The sequence below is a fragment of the Macrobrachium rosenbergii genome, chromosome 12 (genome assembly GCF_040412425.1).
Source record: "Macrobrachium rosenbergii isolate ZJJX-2024 chromosome 12, ASM4041242v1, whole genome shotgun sequence".
Lineage (NCBI taxonomy): Eukaryota > Metazoa > Arthropoda > Malacostraca > Decapoda > Palaemonidae > Macrobrachium > Macrobrachium rosenbergii.
The window spans coordinates 65237191-65258709 of record NC_089752.1 but is presented as its reverse complement, the minus strand read 5'-3'; the positions used below and the strand labels follow the sequence as shown (position 1 = coordinate 65258709).

The 21519-nt window shown below is 38.4% G+C and overlaps 1 protein-coding gene across 4 annotated transcripts in view; it reads left to right on the top strand.

Annotated features, from left to right (window-relative positions):
- LOC136843704 (solute carrier organic anion transporter family member 74D-like) overlaps positions 1-21519 on the top strand; it is a 165224-nt gene that overhangs the window by 54075 nt on the left and 89630 nt on the right. For all 4 annotated transcript variants that reach the window (XR_010854652.1, XM_067112290.1, XM_067112291.1 and 1 more), the window contains 10 exons: positions 2090-2259; positions 2447-2677; positions 3352-3464; positions 3695-3788; positions 6410-6550; positions 6955-7137; positions 9217-9381; positions 9658-9797; positions 10387-10508; positions 10916-11051. Coding sequence is in view for 3 of the 4 variants with exons in the window: in XM_067112290.1 (XP_066968391.1) it covers positions 2090-2259; positions 2447-2677; positions 3352-3464; positions 3695-3788; positions 6410-6550; positions 6955-7137; positions 9217-9381; positions 9658-9797; positions 10387-10508; positions 10916-11051 (1495 nt within the window). In the remaining variant the exon portion in view is untranslated. The remainder of the gene's footprint in view (positions 1-2089; positions 2260-2446; positions 2678-3351; positions 3465-3694; positions 3789-6409; positions 6551-6954; positions 7138-9216; positions 9382-9657; positions 9798-10386; positions 10509-10915; positions 11052-21519) is intronic.

The window sequence follows — 21519 nt, the reverse complement described above, 5'->3', positions numbered from 1 at the left end:
TTGTCCGAAAATGACAACAATTATGTCACATATTTTTCATAAACGATATGCGGTTTTCTTGAGAGAATTGCGTGCCGTTATCACTAACTAATATTCTTTTTTACTTAAATCTCTCTCTCTCTCTCTTATTGTTGTAATTGTTGCCTTTGTTTTTTTTCCGTGATTCTGGTATATTGTGGTGATGAGTTTTGTCAGGTAACTTAGAGAGCGCCGGTGACCAGGAAGAGGACACTGGTTTCAAATACAAAATCAATTTATCAATCAGTCTCCTTGATTCCATGTTTTCATTACATGTTTTTTCTTATATGTATTTCTTTCGATTTGTAGCGTCAGCTTTTTATAAGAAAATAACATTTGTTTCTGCTGATGTTTATTCTGACAAAATATCAGTAAAACTTTGGTTCCTAATACATCCTTCGCATTTCCTCTGCTGGGTATTGTCCTGTCTTACAGTGACCCGTTGCAGCTAACACTGGATTGCTAAGTTTTGGCGCAAATTTTAATCATGCGTACAATACCGTGGCTGAGATCGTATATTAATAAGTGAATCTTCAGTTGTCCAAATTCAAGATTAAAGAAAGATATTTCACATAGACGCCGACGTGACCGGTAACCTACTGCCCTTTTCTTGTCTAGGCCCGCAAGAAATAGAGCAATGGAAGATAAGAGAGGAAAACAGAAGTAGGAAAATTCCAAAGCTCTGAAGTAAAGTGAAATGAACATTCCAAGATTTAAGTAATGAATTTTACGTAGTAAATATGAGTAGTAGTGGGTTTGTTGGTGCTAGGGGACAGGATCAGGAGTTCGGGCTGACTTGAGACAACTTCATCTATAATAGCAACATACTGTATATTTCCGGTTAGTTATACACCTGAATGACTGCTATGAAGTTGTAAAGATTCATTAGAAATTGAATATCCATATAATATTTATCAATTTTACCCTGACTCAGTTGGTTTTTCGAGTCTCACTGTGATCCACTGACGCCCATGCCAGATTCCTAAAGGCTGTGTCAAGTTTCTAAGCATTGTGTTATTATTGGGGGGATTAGTGTGGTAATGTACATTTTGGACTCCAAAATTAGTTTACATTTGATTTCTATGAGAGCATTTCTTCTCATGCCGAACACGCGCCTTCTGTAGTTTCCTGGTGTTAAAGGGTACAATGTTTTGGATTTTCCTCTCAACCTTTGTTTTCCCATTAAGTGTCGCCTTCTTTAGGCCTGGTGTAACAAAGGGCATTACTATGGTTCTGCCATTAAAACGAAACATGTAAAATAACGTTATGATACTGTGCACTTCTATAGTACACAAAATAAAACGTTCACTACTTTGTAAAGTCAACAGCATTAAGATACAGCATTACTTGGAAGATATCCACCAGTGAATATAAAAAACGCAGTGACCCTCCGTGAACATGGGCTTGAACCTAGCAGCCTCCTTCCAAAAATCAATACTATGAATCATGCGGAATTCCTTAAAAGCCTGGTGCGAACTGTATTGGCGTCACATTGATGCTCATCAAACCTACTAAGTAATTGGTAAACATAAATATGATAATCATCAACTAATCACACACTGTATTCTCTGTACTTTCTGTACTCTTTTATATATATATATATATATATATATATATATATATATATATATATATATATATATATATATATATATATATATATATATATATATATACAGGTATATGAGAGTTCAGGGCATTAGCAATTCATCCGCACTCGCTGCTGGGTCGGGAAGTTGGGTAAAATTTGTTGGTATCTTAGGGTTGTGCCTGCCCAGGAAAGACCTCGGGTACGTAATACCCTGGTTCCAACTTCTGTAATGGCCTGTGCAGTTAAATTGCTAACGCCCTGGATTCTCACTTGAAAGACCGGGGTTTGGTCCAAATGTGAGTCAGAAATTTATTTCTGTGAAACACGTTCCCATATGTTAATTTCCATATATATATATATATATATATATATATATATATATATATATATATATATATATATATATATATATATATATATATACATATACATATACATATACATATACACACGTACATTTTGTCCTCTTTGCACTTTCAGGTGTGGATTAGGTAAACTGAGAAGTAGCTACCTTCAGAAATTAGCACGACCTGTTACATACTTGTTCATCTCCAGCATTGTGGCCCTGGTTCAAGGCATGTTCTACACATATAGCAATGCCACGCTTTCAACAGTAGAGAAACGCTTCAGTCTTCCTAGCAAAGTGTCAGGTAAATAAATATCATAGTGGGGGTTAAGGACTGTTGTTTCTGCTGTTTATGATCTGCTTCAGAGAGTTGTGCTTAAAGCTAAGTGACCTTGCCTGGGCACCCCATGTCAGGATAAGTTAGGTCCAATAACTTTAAGAAATCTTTTTTAGATACTACGTAGTTTACTGATTTTAATCTCTTATGACAGGATTCACCACAACTGGCAATGACTTGGTGCAACTCCTGTTGTCAGTTCATATCACGTACTTGGCTGGAAAGGGCCACCGTCCTCGCTGGCTAGCAGTAGGGATGCTGGGAGCAACTATTGGCTGTTGTTTGGCAGCCACCCCTCATTTCATCTTCGGAGAAGGGGACCATGTGTCTTCACATAACACCCAGCAGTCATCTAAGTTGGTCTCTGCAGTAAAGAGCAAAAACCGTGAGTTCCTTTTGAGCCTTTTGCGTCTGGCTCACTGTCTAGAATCTGCCCTTTTATTTCAGCTTGGTAATTGGCCACGGTTTTAAAATAATACTGTTAATGTGTACCTACGTCCCTCTCCCCACAAAAAAAAAAAAAAAAATTAGTTTCTTGCTGCTAGCTGGGTGAAATTTAGAAGTTCTGTTTCTGCATTTATGCTTCAGGGACATAATTTTAGACCATGATTTCCCTGGCCATGTGTAATCTGCGTGGTTCTCTCCAGAGACATTTGGCTTTTCCCTGCAACTACCTTTATTTTTTAAAGTTAGTGCCCACATTGCCCTTTACTCTGTTAGGACTGGTTACCTTTCAAAAAATAACCTGGGGCTTCAAGATATTTATCATCAAACTATATGCACATTCATGACGGTCTTATTGCAGTGGTCGTTCGGTTTTGTGAAAAACAATTCCCTAGAAGTAGTGCCAATTTTGTATGTAATGTACAGTCATAGATGACACAAAAATTAGTTGAGAAGAATTATATTATTTCATCTATATTTTAGACAGTGTTACTCTGTTTAGATCTTTTGTCTCATTGTGAATACTGATTAGAGATGAAATTGCTCTTCCTCAAAATGTGTTGATTCCATGAAATACCACTCATGTACGTCGTACACCCTTTTCTGATATTGCAGATGGCTTATTGTGTGATTCTTCTAATTCATCCTCATCTTTGTCTTGTAATGAAGAATCGAGTCATATCGGTACAGAACAGTACACAGTGGTTACAGTACTTTTAGCAGCTCAGGTAGGTTGCTCATGTAATGAAGGTTGAATGATTTGAGATCAAAGCCTATCATTTCTCTTTTGCTGTTAAACAAGTTTTCAGTTTATAATAAATATTTTATTGCAAAATCAGACTTTTGCTGCATGTGTTTACAAGTATTGTTACAACAATGTTAGACTGTAATTAGTGTTCATTTTCTTTTTCAAAGTAAAATGTTTTTTATTTGGTCTTATTGACTCGTTCACTTTTAGATGTTGGCTGGATTTGCTTCAATGCTGTACTACACCATCGGCTACTCTTACTTAGATGAGGCTGTGACGAAAGACAAGGTACCTCTTTTCCTTGGTAAGCAATGCTGGAATCGTAACTTTTCGGTTATCATGACTTACATTAATACCATGAATACTGTGCTATTGGAAAGGCTCTTCAGACCATCAAGGAGGAAGTCTTTATTGCCCACTTGTACTAATTGATAAAAGCAGCCCTAGTGAGTATTAGAAGATTCTGTAAATGCTGTGCAACATATTTAGTGAAAGTGTAAATTTAATGGAGAATGAAAGCACTGTGGAAATCATACAAACATGTAAAAAATGCGCCGAAGTTTCTTTGGCGCAATCGAGTTTTCTGTACAACCGCTACAGTGTATAATCAAGGCCACCAGAAATAGATCTATCTTTCGGTGGCCTCGGTGTAATGCTGTATGAGCCGCGGCCCATGAAACTTTAACCACGGCCCGGTGGTGGCCTATCCTATAACGTTGCCAGAAGCACGTTTATGGCTAAATTTAACCTTAAATCAAATCAAAATTACTGAGGCTAGAGGACTGCAATTTGGTATGTTTGATGATTGAAGGGTGGGTGATCAACGTACCAATTTGCAGCCCTCTAGCCTCAGTAGTTTTTAAGATCTGAGGGCGGACACAAAAAGTGAGGAAAGAGTAAAGTGCAGACGAACAGACAAATCTGGCACAACAGTTTTCTTTTACAGAAAACTTAACGACTTTGAAGCAGAGGTCGTCAGGACAGACTAGCTAATATCTTATCTAGCCCAGACCTATTGATAAAAATGCTGATGGAAATATGGGCTTGACCTTGAAAGAAGTGATCAGCCCATCTTCTGAAAGATGAAGAAGTGTAAGATTTAGCTGCCCATGAAAGACGTAAAGGACTTTCGTTTTGAGAGATGGAGTAATACAAAGTTTAGTTGACCTTGAAAAAAGTGGTTATCCCTCTGCTTGAAAAATAAAGGATTTAAAGATTTAGAGAGCCATGATCTACCTCTTGACATATGAAGGATCGTAAGGTTTATTGTAGTTGGTCCTGAAAAAAAGTAACTGGCCTCTCTCTTGAAAGTGAATTTGAAGCTATACTGTTGTTGACCTGGAAAGAAATGATTGCCTGCCTCTTGGACGACGACTAATTGTAAGATTTAGTTGACCCTGAAATAAGTAACTGACTTGGCTCTCAAAAGCTGGAGGACTGAAAAATTTAGTTAAACTTAAAGGAATTAATTGGTCTGTGCCTTAAAACGTGGACTGTAGGATTCAGTAGATACTGAATGATTGACCCCCTTCTTGAAAGTTGGAAGATTGTAAGATTTAGTTGATCCTGAGAGAAGTGATTGGTTTACCTCTTGAAAGGTTGAAAATTTGAAAATTCAGTTGCCCCCAAAAGAAGCGGACTTGACTCTTGAAGATGGAGAATTGTAAGAAGTAGCTGCCACTGAAAGAAATGATTGCTTGCCACTTGAGAGACTGAGGTCTGTAAGATTTAGTCAATCCAAAGAGAAGTGATTGACCCATCTCTTGAAAGGCTGAAGGCTGTAAGATTCAGTTAATACCAAAAGAAGTGATAACTTGCCAGTTTAAAGATGGAGGATGGTAAGATTTAGTTAAACCCAAAACAAATGAAATTCCGCATGTGTGTAGAGGTAGACAGACATTTACCGAAGTGCACAATCTGAGGGTTACTGATTTCAACAAAGGCAGAACAAAAGTCAGTCCCGTACCTTCGAATGACATTGGTGATAAGTTGCTTAGAAAGACATGCTTATTGGTATGCTGATTGTAGAGTGTGGTGGCCAACACTTTCCTCTTCCTTTTGTGGCGTCCAGTCAAGTGCTAATTTTCATGTCCAGCTGGGCTGAGTAAGCGAATGACAAGCTGGAATCACAGCCCAGACCTCACAATTGCTAGCTCAGTGGTATACCAGTGTGCTGCATAGTCAGCTATATAAAAGAAATGGTGGCTTGATAGCTGTTATGAAACCACACAGAAGGCATTATTATCTCCTTAGGCTTCACAAAGCATCTCTAGATAAAAAGATAATGAAGTTACTGTCCAGTGTAGGAACAAAAGGAATCTGAAAATTAAGTAAGGATTGTTATTAAACAACAAAAACGTCTCGGTCCTCTTTAATGGCTTGCCACACTTACAGGTCCCTTTTAGTTACGGCCTTTGCTGGGATAAGACTAACTTAATCTAAACCAGCCACCAGCCAGTTAACAAATACCCGTGGTTTAGCCTATCAGGAAAGGAAATTAGAGGAAATAGAAGGTGAGAATACCTGGTATGGTGACAATGTTCCCCCCCTCCCCCCAAAAAAATGAAAGAGATATAAGGATACATAAATCGCTGGTGCCCTGAAAGGATAAAGTAGCTATAAGAGCTCAAACGCTCAGTCATAATCTAAACCAGTTTAATTTGGGACCATCCTGTTTGCTAATATATGTTTTGTTCTGTTATCTAACTCGAGGTTCCATGTAAAAGAAGAAAAATTCTTTAAAAGAATTAGATTATTAACATTAATTGTGCATCATTTGTAGAGAATGAGTGCAGTTTAATCTTGACTTGGCAATATCAACTCTGATAGGGTTATTGGACTGAATGATTTATTTAACAGGAGAAAAAGTTGTTTATGGATTTTCTATGTGCAGTGTACAGTTAACGATCTTTTTATCCATTTTAGCAATATCTGGAAGTCTGCGAATTCTGGGTCCGGTTTGTGGGTATTCGATGGCTGCCTTGGCGCTTGGATACTGGGTTAACCCCAGTAATCCTCCCAATTTATCTCCAAGCCACCCTAGGTGGATTGGCGCTTGGTGGATAGGTAAGGAAACGAGATGAAATTAATTAAGTCTATTGTTGAACTCGTGCCTGTTGGAGTAGGTTTCACTTATAGCCATACAGAACAGCTATGTGATTTTCAGTCACTCCAAAATTACATCCAGATGTATATATATTTTTATGTCAACAGTGATAAAAACAAGATAAACAAGTCCTTATTCAACTTTGAAAGCAAAGAATGTCTTTGTATTGTTTTTATTTTCACTAATTTTAATGGGTAGAAACATTTTTATGTATGTAATAAAAACTGTGTTTATCAAATATTAGAATTTGGCTTTCATTATGTTAAATATTACTTTTAAAGGCTGTAATTAGCTGTTAGAAGTCTGTATGTAATTATGAACTGTAATTGACTTTTATAAGGATTTCCTTCATGTCTATTTACAGGGTATTTGGTAATTGGTACCACTCTCCTCATCATTGCCTGGTCACTTTTACTGTTACCAAAGACCCTTCCAGGAGCCAGAAAAAGAGCCCAGAAGGGTCTTCGTGCTGCTGCAAAAAAGGGGAAAGATTATCTGCAGGAATTCACGAAAACCCTGAGACCAGCGAAAGCGAAAGATGGTAGCGGTAAGTAAGATTCTGTCTAAGCGTGCCATTTGTAACTTTGCCTCAGTATTTATAGTACTAAGAGTAATATCACTGCAAATTTTACATTTATTTTCCTACAATGAACTTTAATTGGTTTATATAAATTAGAGAATTTGACTTCACATATATCTGAATATACAGCACAGCAGATATTCTTGAAATTTGTGATTTCCATAACCTCGGCAAGGAAAGTGAGGATACAGTTTTTTTAAGTCTTCGGACATATGTTGCTCAATAATGCGACATCTGGCAACTTTAGAAAGGGAGGAGCTTCCGTCTTATTGTGTTTGTTTTTGCTTGACCTCTTATAACTTTCAATCATAGTCTACGATAATGAAATCATTGATACTTAAATGCATTAGTAAGTTTCACAGTATTCGTTCAAGTTGTAATTTGCAACGACAGTTCTGAGCAAAATAAACATTTTTCGACGTAACTTACCAAGCAACCTTACAAATGAATTTATGACACCACATTGAACGGAATGCTTGCATAATCGGAAACGCGATCTTCCATAATGAAATCAAGAGTTAAATTTGAGCAATGTCCAACGAAAAGGAACGAATGCATTGTTATTATGGAGAGAGAGAGAGAGAGAGAGAGAGAGAGAGAGAGAGAGAGAGAGAGAGAGAGAGAGAGAGAGAGAGTCTGCTGTTGTGTAAGCCTAGGCCTATGTGTACTGTAGAGCTAATTTCATTATTTTTTTTTTCTTTTAGAGAATGAGCGATACTATATTTGTAAAGTATGTTTTAGCAATGGAGAGAGAGAGAGAGAGAGAGAGAGAGAGAGAGAGAGAGAGAGAGAGAGAGAGAGAGAGAGAGAGAGTTGCTGTTGTGTAAGCCTAGGCCTATCGGTAGAGCTACTCATTTCATTGTTTTTTTCTTTTAGAGATTGAGCTACACTATATTGGTATAGTATGTTTTAGTAATGGCGAGAGAGAGAGAGAGAGAGAGAGAGAGAGAGAGAGAGAGAGAGAGAGAGAGAGAAACTATGGCAACGTCAAGAAACATCCAGTTACTTGTCTTTCCCCCCCGAAGCTCCTGCGCTGCCCTTCACATCATAGAGAACGCCCTTGCGGATTTAAATAGATTTGGTCAACCTACCCTAGGTGTCACAACATTTACTGCCATTAATTCCAGCTGACTTTTAACACCGTGAAATACAAACATGAATGTGTAAAAATTAAAGAAATTATCATTACCTCGTATGATGATGCAATAATAAGCCTGTTCATAACGGAAAACGAGTAAATATTGCTGTTCTGATGAATATTACTACACCGAGATATCCACATACTATCTTTTAGATCTCTATGAACGAAGTCATCTGAGAAATTCTGATTACTTCGTACATGCATGGTGTTTTTAAGTATCTGAAGGTTTTGGTTTGTAGATTTAACATATATGATATAATTTGCATAGTATTTTCATATTCTAGAGTAAATTTACCGAGATTATGTGTTTTCTGTAAGAAAAAAATTGAAATTCGATGAACGAAATCTAATGAAAACTGTATCTTCACTTTTCTTGCCGAGTGTGCATTTGCGGTAACCTTCTTCATTTTATGAAACGAATTGATTGTTTTTATTTTCACCTGAGTAATGAGCGCTTAAAAGTATGTGACTGATGTTATGGCCATACTAAGAAACTTTTATAGATCAAAATCAACTTTTGTACAGCAAGACAATTTCTTTGATCTTGATGCAGTAGTGATCTCAATTATCCCTTTTTTTTAGTAGTAATGATACAGACTGTTCCAAAGGTATGTCTATCAGCACTGACGACTGAAAATATATAAGAAATCTGAGTAGAAACTTTGGTAACGAAAGGTTAGTGAAAGATAATGAACGTTTAAAATCAGAAATAACGCATAGCCTGTTATATAATTATATATTCCACTCTGCATCTGATGCTCATTCAGTCGTAACACCGGGAGTATATTTGCATGGGGCCCTAAGCGGGGATGTAAGTTGAAGAAGAATAGCCTATCATCTCATGTATATAATGCTATATTTCAAAATTAATCCGCGTCCTTCCTTCTCATTTCCTCTGTTTTCAGCTATGTTGCCCAGCGTGCGACGGATTCTGACGAATAAAGTGTATGTTCTAATCATCATCAACCAAATTTTTTTCTGGTTTGCTTTCTTTGGGTACATCACTTTTAAGCCCAAGTATCTTGAACATCAATTTAAGATGTCTGCAGCTAAAGCTAATCAGTACATTGGTATATATCTTGTATGCTTTATTTTATGTTTTGTAAATATTTCCGTTATTTTTTCTCCTAAGCACAGCAAAAGAAACATGAATACATTAAACTTATATGCCATGCATTCTTTGTGCCTCCAAGTTAGAACGCTTTTGTTTGTATTTGTAGTTTTGGAATATTTGCTACAATAGAACATAGACATGAAACATGCTTTTGATTTTTTTGTGAGTGAGATAATCTTTTCATTGTTATGATTGTGTGAGGACTAAGCTGACCTTCCTTTTTTCTTCAAAGCGGGAGCAGCAACAGCTGCTACCCTGGTAGGTTGGCTGGGTACGGGAAGTGCCTTGACCTTCTTTCGTCCAAGAGCCAAATTCGTCATTTCCTTTATGGCATTCCTTTCTGCTACAAACCTGATCCTTCATTTGTTTATGGTAAGTTCCAGTACCGAAAAAGTTTTGCATCCATATTGTTCAATGGTTCGTACTTTTTACAAAAATTTGCACCAACAAAGTCCCATACTTACTTGCCAGATGTGAAATTAACTTACTGGGTCAATTTTTCAAGATCTTATCGTTCTTTGCTCACCATAAATTAACTATATACCAACTACAGTAATTATTCTGTGTTGACATTCACAAAATACAGTCAAGTGCATAAAGAACTTAAAGACTTATTCTCAGGTATAATTTTTGTCATTCTAATCTGTAGAAAAGGCCTTTTGTCTTTTTGCAAAGGATAAGTGAACTAAATTTTGTTTTAATTGATCTCTAGCTTAAATATGAATATATTTTGCTATTCAAGTGTTAAAACGCTTGCCGAAGTGTAAATAGACTTATTTTCAGATAAAGGTTTATTTTGTTATTCTAATTTTTTTTTTGTGAAGGATAGGTGAACGAAATTCTACAGTGATGGTTCTCCAACTCAAATATGAGTCTATTTTGTTTTTGTTATTCAGAATTTCAAAATGCCACTGTTTGCGAAGGATAAGTTAACTAAAGTTGGTTATGATTATTCTTCAAGGTCAACGTTTCTTGTAAGCACGATAGGATTCATGGTATGGATATTGTTTTGCAAACCAGAGAGACTGCGCCACGTCAGAATTCTTTGGCTCAATCTTCTAACAGTATAGATGTCAATAATGGGTAAGTTTGCTTTTTTATTGGCAAGTAGATTAACAAATCCACTGAGTTTCATTATACACCACGGTATTGGGTCTCCTGAGGGATCTATTTGGAAGTAAGAAGTGAAAACTTGAAAAAAACTGAAGTTAAAGAACCAGTTATATGAGAAGAGACCAAAAATTTGTTCCTCTTATCCTTGAGGGAAAACATAAGCATTTATTAAAACAGTCTTTATATCTTGTAATATTGAATTTCATCCAATTTAGTTAACAGACACTTCCACAAGATGGCTTTGATCATGTAATTACTTCATAATGAAAATCACTAAGGGATAACACAGCTTAGTCAAATGATTTGGAATAGAGCAGTTCTTTCTTTTATTTGAAAATTCTCATAATTTTACTTACTGAATATAATATTTTTTCCAGATTCCCCCTCTCTGAATGCTCTTCCAAGTGCAAATGTTCATTCCAGTTCTCTCCTGTCTGCGTGGATGGAGTCGACATCTTTTACAACCCTTGCATGGCTGGGTGTACTTCGTCATATAAGCAAAATAAAACTCAGGTTAGTACAGGTAATCTTACTTTTATAGCGTAGCACTAAGGGTTATTAATAATCTAGAACTGGCTGTGATATCTAGATTTTTTCTAGGCTTTCTGTTAACTTCATGTGGTGACATGTCTTTTTCTTTGGTAAAATTTGTGGGGCTTTACTACATGTTAAAAATGTTTTTTCAGTAGGATCTACCTTCTTTTGTTTTGCTTATGGCTCTTTGCACACAATATTTTTTAATTTACTGTTTTATAATGTTGAAAAAGGCCAATTAATCCAGTTATAAAGTCTAGAGAAATTGATAAATATGCTATTAAGAAGATGGTAAGCGAAGGAATGGTAAAGTAGTTAAATTTCTGGAAATTAAATTTCAGGTCGTTTATTGTGGAAGAAATATAGTGGAATCTTGTATCTTAAAGAAATATTTATCTTGACTGTGTATAATGTTGATGATGATTGTGTACATAATGAAATGGACATGCTATATATATATATATATATATATATATATATATATATATATATATATATATATATATATATATATATATATACATATATATATATATATATATATATAAGCCCTTCTCGGTCCTTGTAAGAGTTCCCCAGGTCCTGATGCAGTCGCAGGACGCCATGGCAGGACCGGTCAACGGTCATCTTCTCTCAGACCTAGAGGAAGCCTTCCTCCCCCCAGAAACCCCTCCAAAGTTCGCTAGGACGCAGCGTCACCTTTGCTGGCACCGATTGGCTGATAAGCCTAAGGAGAAGTGCCAGAGCCAATCATGTCCGAGAGAGAAGAACTCGGGTGCAGTGAGGTACTTGAGGGCTGGAGAAAGATGCTCAAAGGGCGTCCCTTGGAAAGGGCAGAGCGGTTTTGTTGAAGTTAGGGGAAAGACGTTCCTCCCCTCGCTGCCTCCGGCGGTTTCCCCCTCCGCCTCTAACTCGTCTTTACCGTAGATTTTAGTTTACTTGGATACTTGGGCCCTTGTGGAAGTTTTAGATAATACAGATCATTGGTAATTTTACCCCGTGTCTTATTTAAGCATGACCCATAGTACTGCAGCCGGACCAGTGTAAGTATATCCCTTGCGAGGGCAGGGTCATATGTATGTATATGTATATGTATATGTATATGTATATATATATATATATATATATATATATATATATATATATATATATATATATATACATACATACATATACATATACATATATACATATATATATATATATATATATATATATATATATATATATATATATATATACATATATATATATATATATATATATACACACACACACACACACACACACATGACCCTGCCCTCACAAGGGATCTACTTACACTGGTCCGGCTGCAGTACTATGGGTCATGCTTAAATAAGACACGGGGTAAAATTAACAATGATCTGTATTATCTAAAACTTCCACAAGGGCCCAAGTATCCAAGTAAACTAAAATCTACGGTAAAGACGAGTTAGAGGCGGAGGGGGAAACCACCGGAGGCAGCGAGGGGAGTAATTCATGTGGTTATGAAATAAACCTCTTTGCTAAACTAGTTTTCATCTGGCTACCTCATCTATTCAGCATCTGTCCTTTAGAGTTTAATTTTAGCGTCAATTGACAGAATTATGTGGGTCTTAGGTAAAGCAAGACGCTATAAACCCAACTAACTATTTATTATACTAATTAGCCGAATGACCCACATAAAAAGATATATACACACACACACACACACACACACACACACACACACACACACATATATATATATATATATATATATATATATATATATATATATATATATATATATATATATATATATTGTTATGTGGGTCATTCAGCTAATTAATTTAATAATCAGTTAGTTGGATTTATATCGCCTTGCTTTACCTAAGACCCACGTAATTCTGTCAAGTAAGGCTAAAATTAAACTTTAAAGGACAGATACCGAATAGATCAGGTTGCCAGCTGAAAACTAGTTTAGCAAAGGATGGAGGTTTATTTCATAACCACAGGGATTAATCCAGCAAACTTACTGGAAAACTAGTTTCAACAAAAGTCAAATAAAATAAAATGAAATGGATTATTTACAGGAGCTAACAGCAGCTCAGAATACTAGTCCTAATTAAGGCAAATACCTCAATGCTACATAGAAATGAACGCAACAGATTTATGTGCCTCTTAAACGCTTTATAAGGCATTTAACTACAAGGAATATCGAATTGAGGCCCCTTGGTACTGATGATATAGATTCTTCTCCAAGAAAGAGGATTTGTTCAGGCCCAAGGCGTACACACTTCTGGAAAAGACGTATCCAGATAACGATCTTGCACTACAGAAATTCTCACTCATCATTACGTAATCAGAAGAGGATGATTCTTATGTCAAGAATAATACTTTTAACACCATGGAGGATAAGTTATGTGACTTCACTAGACAACAATAATTGTACTTAATAGATGGTTTCATAACTGGGGTATGTTTTACTAGGATTTCTTAGTCAGTGACTGTTTAAGAGAGGAAAATTGAACAAGGAAAAATGAGAGTTTTAATTGAAGGGAAAGAGAAATGGGAGTAATTGTCAAATCAGACTTACTGCTGGGTGAGGTAATGCAGTGATCAGTTGCACATGATTCCTTCATCCGTTTGGAATAACAATTTTCTCCCTTGTGTTGAACAAAGGGGAAGACAAAGGGAGCTCAGAGAAAGAGGGCTTACACACCCTGCTCTGAGGATATCTGCTGAGAGTCTGTTGAGGCTGGGGCAGTTTCTGGCTGTTTGCTTAAAAACTCCTCCTACCAGGGCCTGACCTGAAATGACAATAGACTCACCAGTACACAGGATAGAGAAGACTGAGCTGTAGGAACAGTACCTCTAAGGTCTGTCTTAGCAAAACCTATCCCTGATTTATGGCCCTCTAAACTGCAATTCTCACCCATTGGCTGGGAGTGTACTTATTTGAAAACAACCCCTGGACTTCCCACCTAACTTCTTTGCATGTGGGCAGCCTACACTGTCTGCCTCCTTGCTTTAATAAATTTTAATTTATTATTCTATCAAGAAGAAAGGAAGGGAGGTCAAACAGCAAATATTTGTAATAGCTTCCCCCTTAAGAAGGCATTCACTCCTTTTGGACGTGAAGGCCTGTACTATGCAAGCTGTTCGCCTCGATTACTTTACTCTTTTCCCTGAACAGATTTTGCACTTTCAATGCAGTTGCTAAGGATCTACCTGACTCTAGAATGGGTTGTGAGCGTTAATAAATTAGGTACTACAGACTCCTAACACTACGCAAAGGTGTCTACGGATATTTGCGTGCTACCTCTGATGATTGTGATACTTATTCTTAGACAAATGGTACATTCAATTGTATCTTTTATGACATAACCTATTAGAACATGGCTGTAGCACCAACTTAAGTGACAGTGGACTAGCTAAATTACAATATTCTTACAAGTATACAATTTCTTACACTAGAATGTACAATCATAGTAAACAAAGGAGTAAACTGAAGGTCATTAAATGAGTTATTATACTTGAACGAGAGAGGGGGCCCGTTCCTTCTCGTTTTTATATGGAAAATGCTTTTTTCAATTGAGGTACTATGCCATGTTTGTTTTGAGCTCAATGGCTCTATTCACAATAGTTACAATTACTGGCTTAACAAGTTACACTTACTTAGTTACTGCTACTCATTACAAGAGTTAAATCACAAGGTCACTACTACTACTTACTGATGGTGGCCTAGGCTGTTATTAAGGCAGAGATCACGGTGGCTACCTCCTCTGGGCAGGAGCCAGAATCACTCTGAGATGGAAAGGCACTGTCCCAAGGAGGCACGAGTGCCAGGGTGAGCTTGTGGCTCTTGCAACTACTTGGCTCTCTTCCACCCCTTCTTCTTCTTCAAGTTCTTCCAAAGCCTATCTATGACAGTCCTAGGAGGGGATATGGGCACTGACTCTGGGGAAAGGTCAGAAGGGCTATCGGATACGAAGTCAAGGGTAACCGTAGAGGCTACTGGAGAACTCTGGCTGCTGTGGTAACCGGAGCAAGAGTGGTCTCAACTTCTGTTTCTGGGGAAGCCAGTTCCTGGTCTCCCAGAGAAGGTGTAACAGGAAGATCCATCAGAGGTTCATCCTCTGGGGACGGATGTGGTGAGGAAGAGGTGTTGGGTGCTGGAGGCTCACAAGTTGCTAGGATCAATGCTGTGAAGGTTCCTGGATCTCCTGTAGCAGGACCTGGATCTCCCGTAAGAGGAACCGTCTCATGCTCTGAATCTGGTGAGGCCAGGCACAGGGTCCAATTCTAGTGGTGGCTCAACGTCCGAGATGGATGGAGCGTGGCACTGCTCAGAGCTTGCAAGTGGCACTGGCAGAGATTGATGGTCTGGTATGCCTGATGAGGGGTCTGGAGGTGCAATACCTCGTGGGGGGCTTGAGTTGGGGTGAGACAGAGATTCCTGTCCCAGCTGGAGGTCAGAGTCTCTTGGAGATGCTTGATTTTGGGTGTCCGCTGGGCGTTGCTTATTAGGGCAGCCCTCCCAATTAGTGGAGTGGCCTGTCACCCTGCACACTCTACAGCGGTACTGCTTCCCTTTACTGTCCTATCGTGCAGAGGGAGGACTTCGTTGGTGGCTGTCCTTTCGTGAGGAGGGAGGACTAGGCCTGGAATTGCACAGAGGTTGTCCCTTCCATCGTCCACTTCTTTTGGTGGCACGCCAGGTAAGGTGGCTGTGCTCGGGTTTGGTGATCCTATAGTCGGTGCCTCCATTGTGGAGGTATCAGGGCTACGGAGTGGCGTTGGGGAAGGGCTTCCCCAGAGAAGGTCCTGACCCAGCAGGAATTCCACTCCGGGCCTGATTCCACTCACTATGCCAAGGTGATGAGGTAGCATGCCCCAAGTTGTCGTGACTGGAGCTCGACTGTGGGAATGGATTTGGTGTGGCCCTCTACCCATTTCATCTCTCACCAAGCTTGCTCGCCACCATGGCGCTGGCTGGCACTTGAGGCCTGTCAGTCAGGCTAACGTATGCTGCAGTGTCCACCACAACAGGTAGGGCCACTGGCAGGCTAGAGCCATCAAGGGGTGCCACTGAGATGGACTGGGTATCCAGCCTCTCGGTGTGAGGTATCTTCTGCGGCCCAGGTGCGGAGAATGTGGTGCTTATTAAGTTGACAAACTTGGTGGCTGGGACATGATTTGGGCAGGCCAGATGTCCAGCACTATAGTGGCTGGAAGCATCACAGGACGACAGGGAGTCGAACAAGCGTGTACCAGACTGGGTCTTGTGACAGGCCCATTCAGTCCAGGACCAGCCGACATCCTTGGCAAGACCTCGAAACCGCTGTCTGCATTTCTCTGGGGTTATTTCATAGGATTTTGTTGTGACACTACGAACTTCTAACATGTTGCCTCTTTGACTCTTCTCCAGTGAGCGGAGGACTGCCATAGCTTTACCTTCCATGTGCTTGCCAAGTACTAAGGCCCTCTCTGTCTTGGTGGTGTTGTAGTTTTCAAAGAGAGAGTCTATTTCCTTCAACCATGCCTCTGGGTCTTCCTCAGTCCACTTGAGGACAAGGAAATTAAAGCTTGACATTGGAGTATGTGGTGCAGCAGGCGTGGGGTTGGAGGCTTGTTGGTAGCCAGAGCTTCAGCATTTTCGTTTCGAGCCTTCTCCAGCTCAAAATCTTTCTCCTTGGGAGCTAGCTCGCTTTCCTTGAGAGCTTGCTTTCTTTCCTTGAGGGCTAATTCATGCTGTCTTTTCTTCTCTTCCCTTGCATCTTCCAGCTGCCTCTGTTCCTCGTCATACTTCCTCTGTTCTGCTCTTGCTTCCCTCTCCTTCTTGGGAAGTCATCCAGCTGTTCTTTCACCCACTTGGTGAGATCCTTTCCCATGAGACCTGCCTCCTTCCCCAGATCCATGAAGGTTCTGTAATGTTCTGTCACCATGGTTCTAGTAGGTTAGGATGGGTAAACTCGTCTACCGTGGATGACTGGAATGACTTATGAATTGGGGATGTCCCTCAGATTTGGGTGACACTTCAGTGGTGTGGCACCTTTTCAATAAGGTGTATATGCTTAGTCACACAGGACTTTTCGTCTTTGGTGGCACTGTGGTACTGGTGTGTTCCAAGGAATCAACACTCTTGGAGTACAACTAATTGTACTAATGGGAAAGGCACTCTACCCAAGCAGAGCGTAATTAATGAGTAGGAGGAAAATGATAGGTAAGAGGAAATAGATAGGTAAGTGCTTCAGTTGGTTAGGACAGTGCCTCAGGTTAGTGGGACTGTGGAAAAGAAGAATCAATTATGGTTGCTTTGGCACTCGTGGGTGACTAGTTCCTAGTACTAGCGATGCTACTTCCTTTCATACAGAGAAGGAAGGTTTTATGCTTAAGTCTGGATAAGTAGACCCCACTTGTGGTGGACAGTTGTCAATAAATGTGGTTAATTCTTAACTTATCCTCAACTATTTGTGGGACAGAGGTGTGTTTTTTTTTCTATGTCGGCCTGTTCTTTTTGTGAAGATGGTGCACGTACGCTGTCAGCTACCTAAAGCGCTTAAGAAAAGTGGAGAAAAGGAAAAAGGAAAAAATGAAGCAAGTTCTAGCACACAAGTGCATAGGCAAAATTTGCACTGCGTGACACATGAGAAAAAGAAAGAAAATTTACATGAATGCTAGCAGGTTTTCTTATCTTGAATACTCTGATTAATTTGGCTATGTTAGGCAATGGGTTATTTGCCAATATTAGCGTGCCCTATTACACCATGCTCTTATTAAATCTTGGTAAAATTCTTTAATTCGTGTACTTGTATGTATTGTTAAATTATCCTGAGTTTCTTCTTATTTTTTTTTGTTTATTTCATTTACTTCCCTGCTAAGATGTATATTTGTGTAGGAACTTCTTTTATGTTTCCTAGCTTTTTTTTTTATATTTCCCGACTAATTGGCTAACTTTCTTTGAAACATTTATATAAAGTTATGTCTACCTAGTTTTCCCCTTTAATTGAAGTATTTGTTATAAAGATTTGTGAGTATGGTAGTCAGCTACATGAAGTAGTTTGCAAGTCGGTGCATATGAATGGAAGATTCTTTGAATGAGTGAGACGTCAGCTCATGACATCACACAGGTGAATAACACAACATATGTATTCCGACTCATTCAGAATGAGTAGAGCATTTCAAACCGTCAATATAATCGTATAGCCTAAACAATTCAAAACGTACTGACCTAATCGTAGCCTAAGTCTTATACTATGACACCCAGGTTACTTCATTCTTATGATAGTTCAAATTGTGATTATATCAATACATTGCGTTGTGTATATGAACTAATCAAACAATATAAACTCACTGTTGGCGCATTCAATGCTCCTAGCTTGAAATACAGTGGTCAGATTGGCGTGAGCAAAATCTCTATTTCATGACCCTCACCCAAAGCACACCTCAAGAAATTCTCCTTACATTTAGATATGCATATCTCCTAAAGGAAGTTTTCCCTAAATGTACTTTAAGATGAATAGAAATACTTAAGTGGATTTGTAGGCACCGACAATTATGGCTGCATTCTTGAGTCCTTATTAGCTCGAACCGCACTGTATCAAAGCCGTGAAGAGGCTGACTTCACGGCCATCTTTGACCAACACCAAACCTTCGACTAACCACCGGACAAACAACCGATACCGGTAGTTAAGCACTATTACATGTATACTTACAATTAAACACACGAAACAGCTAAGACAACGCTTTTCATTACTAAATACAAACAAAACAAAACATAATATCCTTCTTCTACATAATACGCATTTCCACTTTACGTAAATTTAAAGAGAATACATAAAACTATACCACAACTTGCGGAAAAGTACAATCTCTCTTGTTGAAGTTTCGATGTGTCTCGGGTATACTGGCACTGAGATTTAAGATGGCAGCTATGGTATTCGCAGGCAGCCCCCCAAGATGGTGGCTGGCTCATGCGACCGTGCACAGCTGATGGCTATGCGAGCAGGGAGTGGGTATGCTGGCTGGCAAAGGAATACACAATCTCCCACCTTGCTTGCGATGTTATTACCATAAAGAAGAACAAAACACTCGAATTCCTCTTATGAAATGACTGAGGGCTTATGTGGGAATGCAGGTTTTAACCTAAAATATCGCAAATGCAGTTACTTTACATTATAAAGACGGAAAACGAATTTGTTATGATTTTCTTTCTTTTCTTTTTTTTCACATCATAATTAATTCCTGCACTCGGTGGGCATGCTTACTTCAGGGCCACTTATGATACAAAGGAATGGACGTGACGTTCTTACTAGCATGATTTACATTAATGTAAAAAGGCAAATTATGAAATTAAATACTGATACAGGTATTCAGTTCCTCGTTCGACGAGTAGGTAGAGTTCTCGGCTAGTACTCTGCTAGGCCCGAGTTCGAGTCTCCGACCGGCCAATGAAGAATTAGAGGAATTTATTTCTGGTGATAGAAATTCACTTCTTGCTATAATGTGGTTTGGATTCCACAATAAGCTGTAGGTCCCATTGCTAGGTAACCAATTGGTTCTTAGCCACGTAAAATAAATCTAATCCTTCGGGCCAGCCCTAGGAGAGCTGTTAATCAGCTCAGTGATCTGGTTAAACTAAGGTGTAGCCTACTTAACTTAGATACAGTTATTTACGTTATTAATGGAAAAGCAAGCGAAATTTAATATGATTTTCACACAAGTGAAAGTAATTCTCGTCGTGACACTCAGTCAGAGGCCTCTCTCTTTTAGGATTTCCATGGTTGCTTTGTTATATCCTAGGGACTTATGAAATTGTCCGTCCTACACTACGAGAGAAGCGCTGGACACACATTCTCCTTTTCTTGGTCATGCACTAAGCTAACTAGTTCAAAAATTTAATATCATGAACTACTCATTGGTTGGCGAATAGCAGAATAATAAATCAGGCTCGATAACTCAGCTGTGACCTTGACTGGAATGTGGCTGCCTGACGCGGTATCTTTAACACTACGTGGTATCTCAAACACTTTTCCTATTCATAACTTGCAAATTTTTACTCATTTATTGCACACTTTCATACCTACTCTATCTTATTCATATAACAACGATATTAATATTACTTACCTTGGCCTGTATCCTTCTTTGTTTGGGAGATTGTATGAAATTAATATGATCTAACTGTCATCTTTGATTTTTATTCGTATTTAATTTTCCAAGTTCTTTATATCTCTGTGGTATAGCTAGCAACAGCTACTGGCTAACTAATTACAGAGATCGTGGCAACACATCGCTGATGTTACGTGAGTCATTTGGCTAATGAGTTTAATAATTAGTTAGTTGGATTTATATCGCATTGCTTTACCCAAGACCCACATAGTTCTGTCAATTAAGGCTGAAATTAAACTCTAAAGGACAGATACTGAATAGATCAGGTCGGGAAGTTGGAGAAAACACTCTGGTATGCAAGCAGTTAGCTTGTCCAGTTAATTCCTTGGGTGCAGTGGCACTCAAGTTCCAACTTCTTTTATGACTTGTATGGCCTAGTGGGCAGCGCCCTTGCCTTTCAATTGAAAGATCTGGGTTCGATCATGATGTGAGACAGAAATTTTTGTGTTCCACACGTGATTGTGCATTGATTATTTCTATCATATTCACCCAGAAGGGATAATTCAAATAAAATGCTGTCAATTTGGTCATTTCTGAGTCGGGAAGTTGGGGAAAACACGCTGCTATGCAAGCAGGTTCCAACTTCTTTTATAATTTGTATGGCCTAGTGGGCAGTGCCTTTGCCTTTCAATTGAAAGACCTGGGTTCGATCCTGATGTGAGTCAGATATTTATTTCTGTTCCACACGTGTTTGTGTGTTGATTATTACTATCATGTTCACTCAGAACGGATAATTCGAATGAAATGCTGTCAATTGGGTCATTGCTGAGTCAGGAAGTTGGGGAAAACACTCTGGTATTGTATGGCCTAGTGGGCAGCACCCTTGCCTTTCAATTGAAAGACTTGGTTTCGATCCTGATGCGAGTCAGAAATTTATTTCTGTTCTGTTATTTCTGTGTGTTGATTACTTTAATATATATATATATATATATATATATATATATATATATATATATATATATATATATATATATATATATATATATATATATATATATATATATATATATATATATATATATATACAGATATACTGTACAGTATGTCCATTTTATTATGTACACAATCATCATCAACGTTATACTGCATACACAGCTTAAGTCAAGATAAATATTTTTAAATATATATATATTGTCACAAAATGTACCAAGTACCTGGTTATCACACAACTAGTCACCAAATCCAAAAATTTACCTCACTTCAGCCAGATACCTGAAGCCTCATAACCATAAAATTACGACTGAACGCTCTAAAGGTAACAGTGATCCCTAAAAACTTGCTTATCACTTGAAAA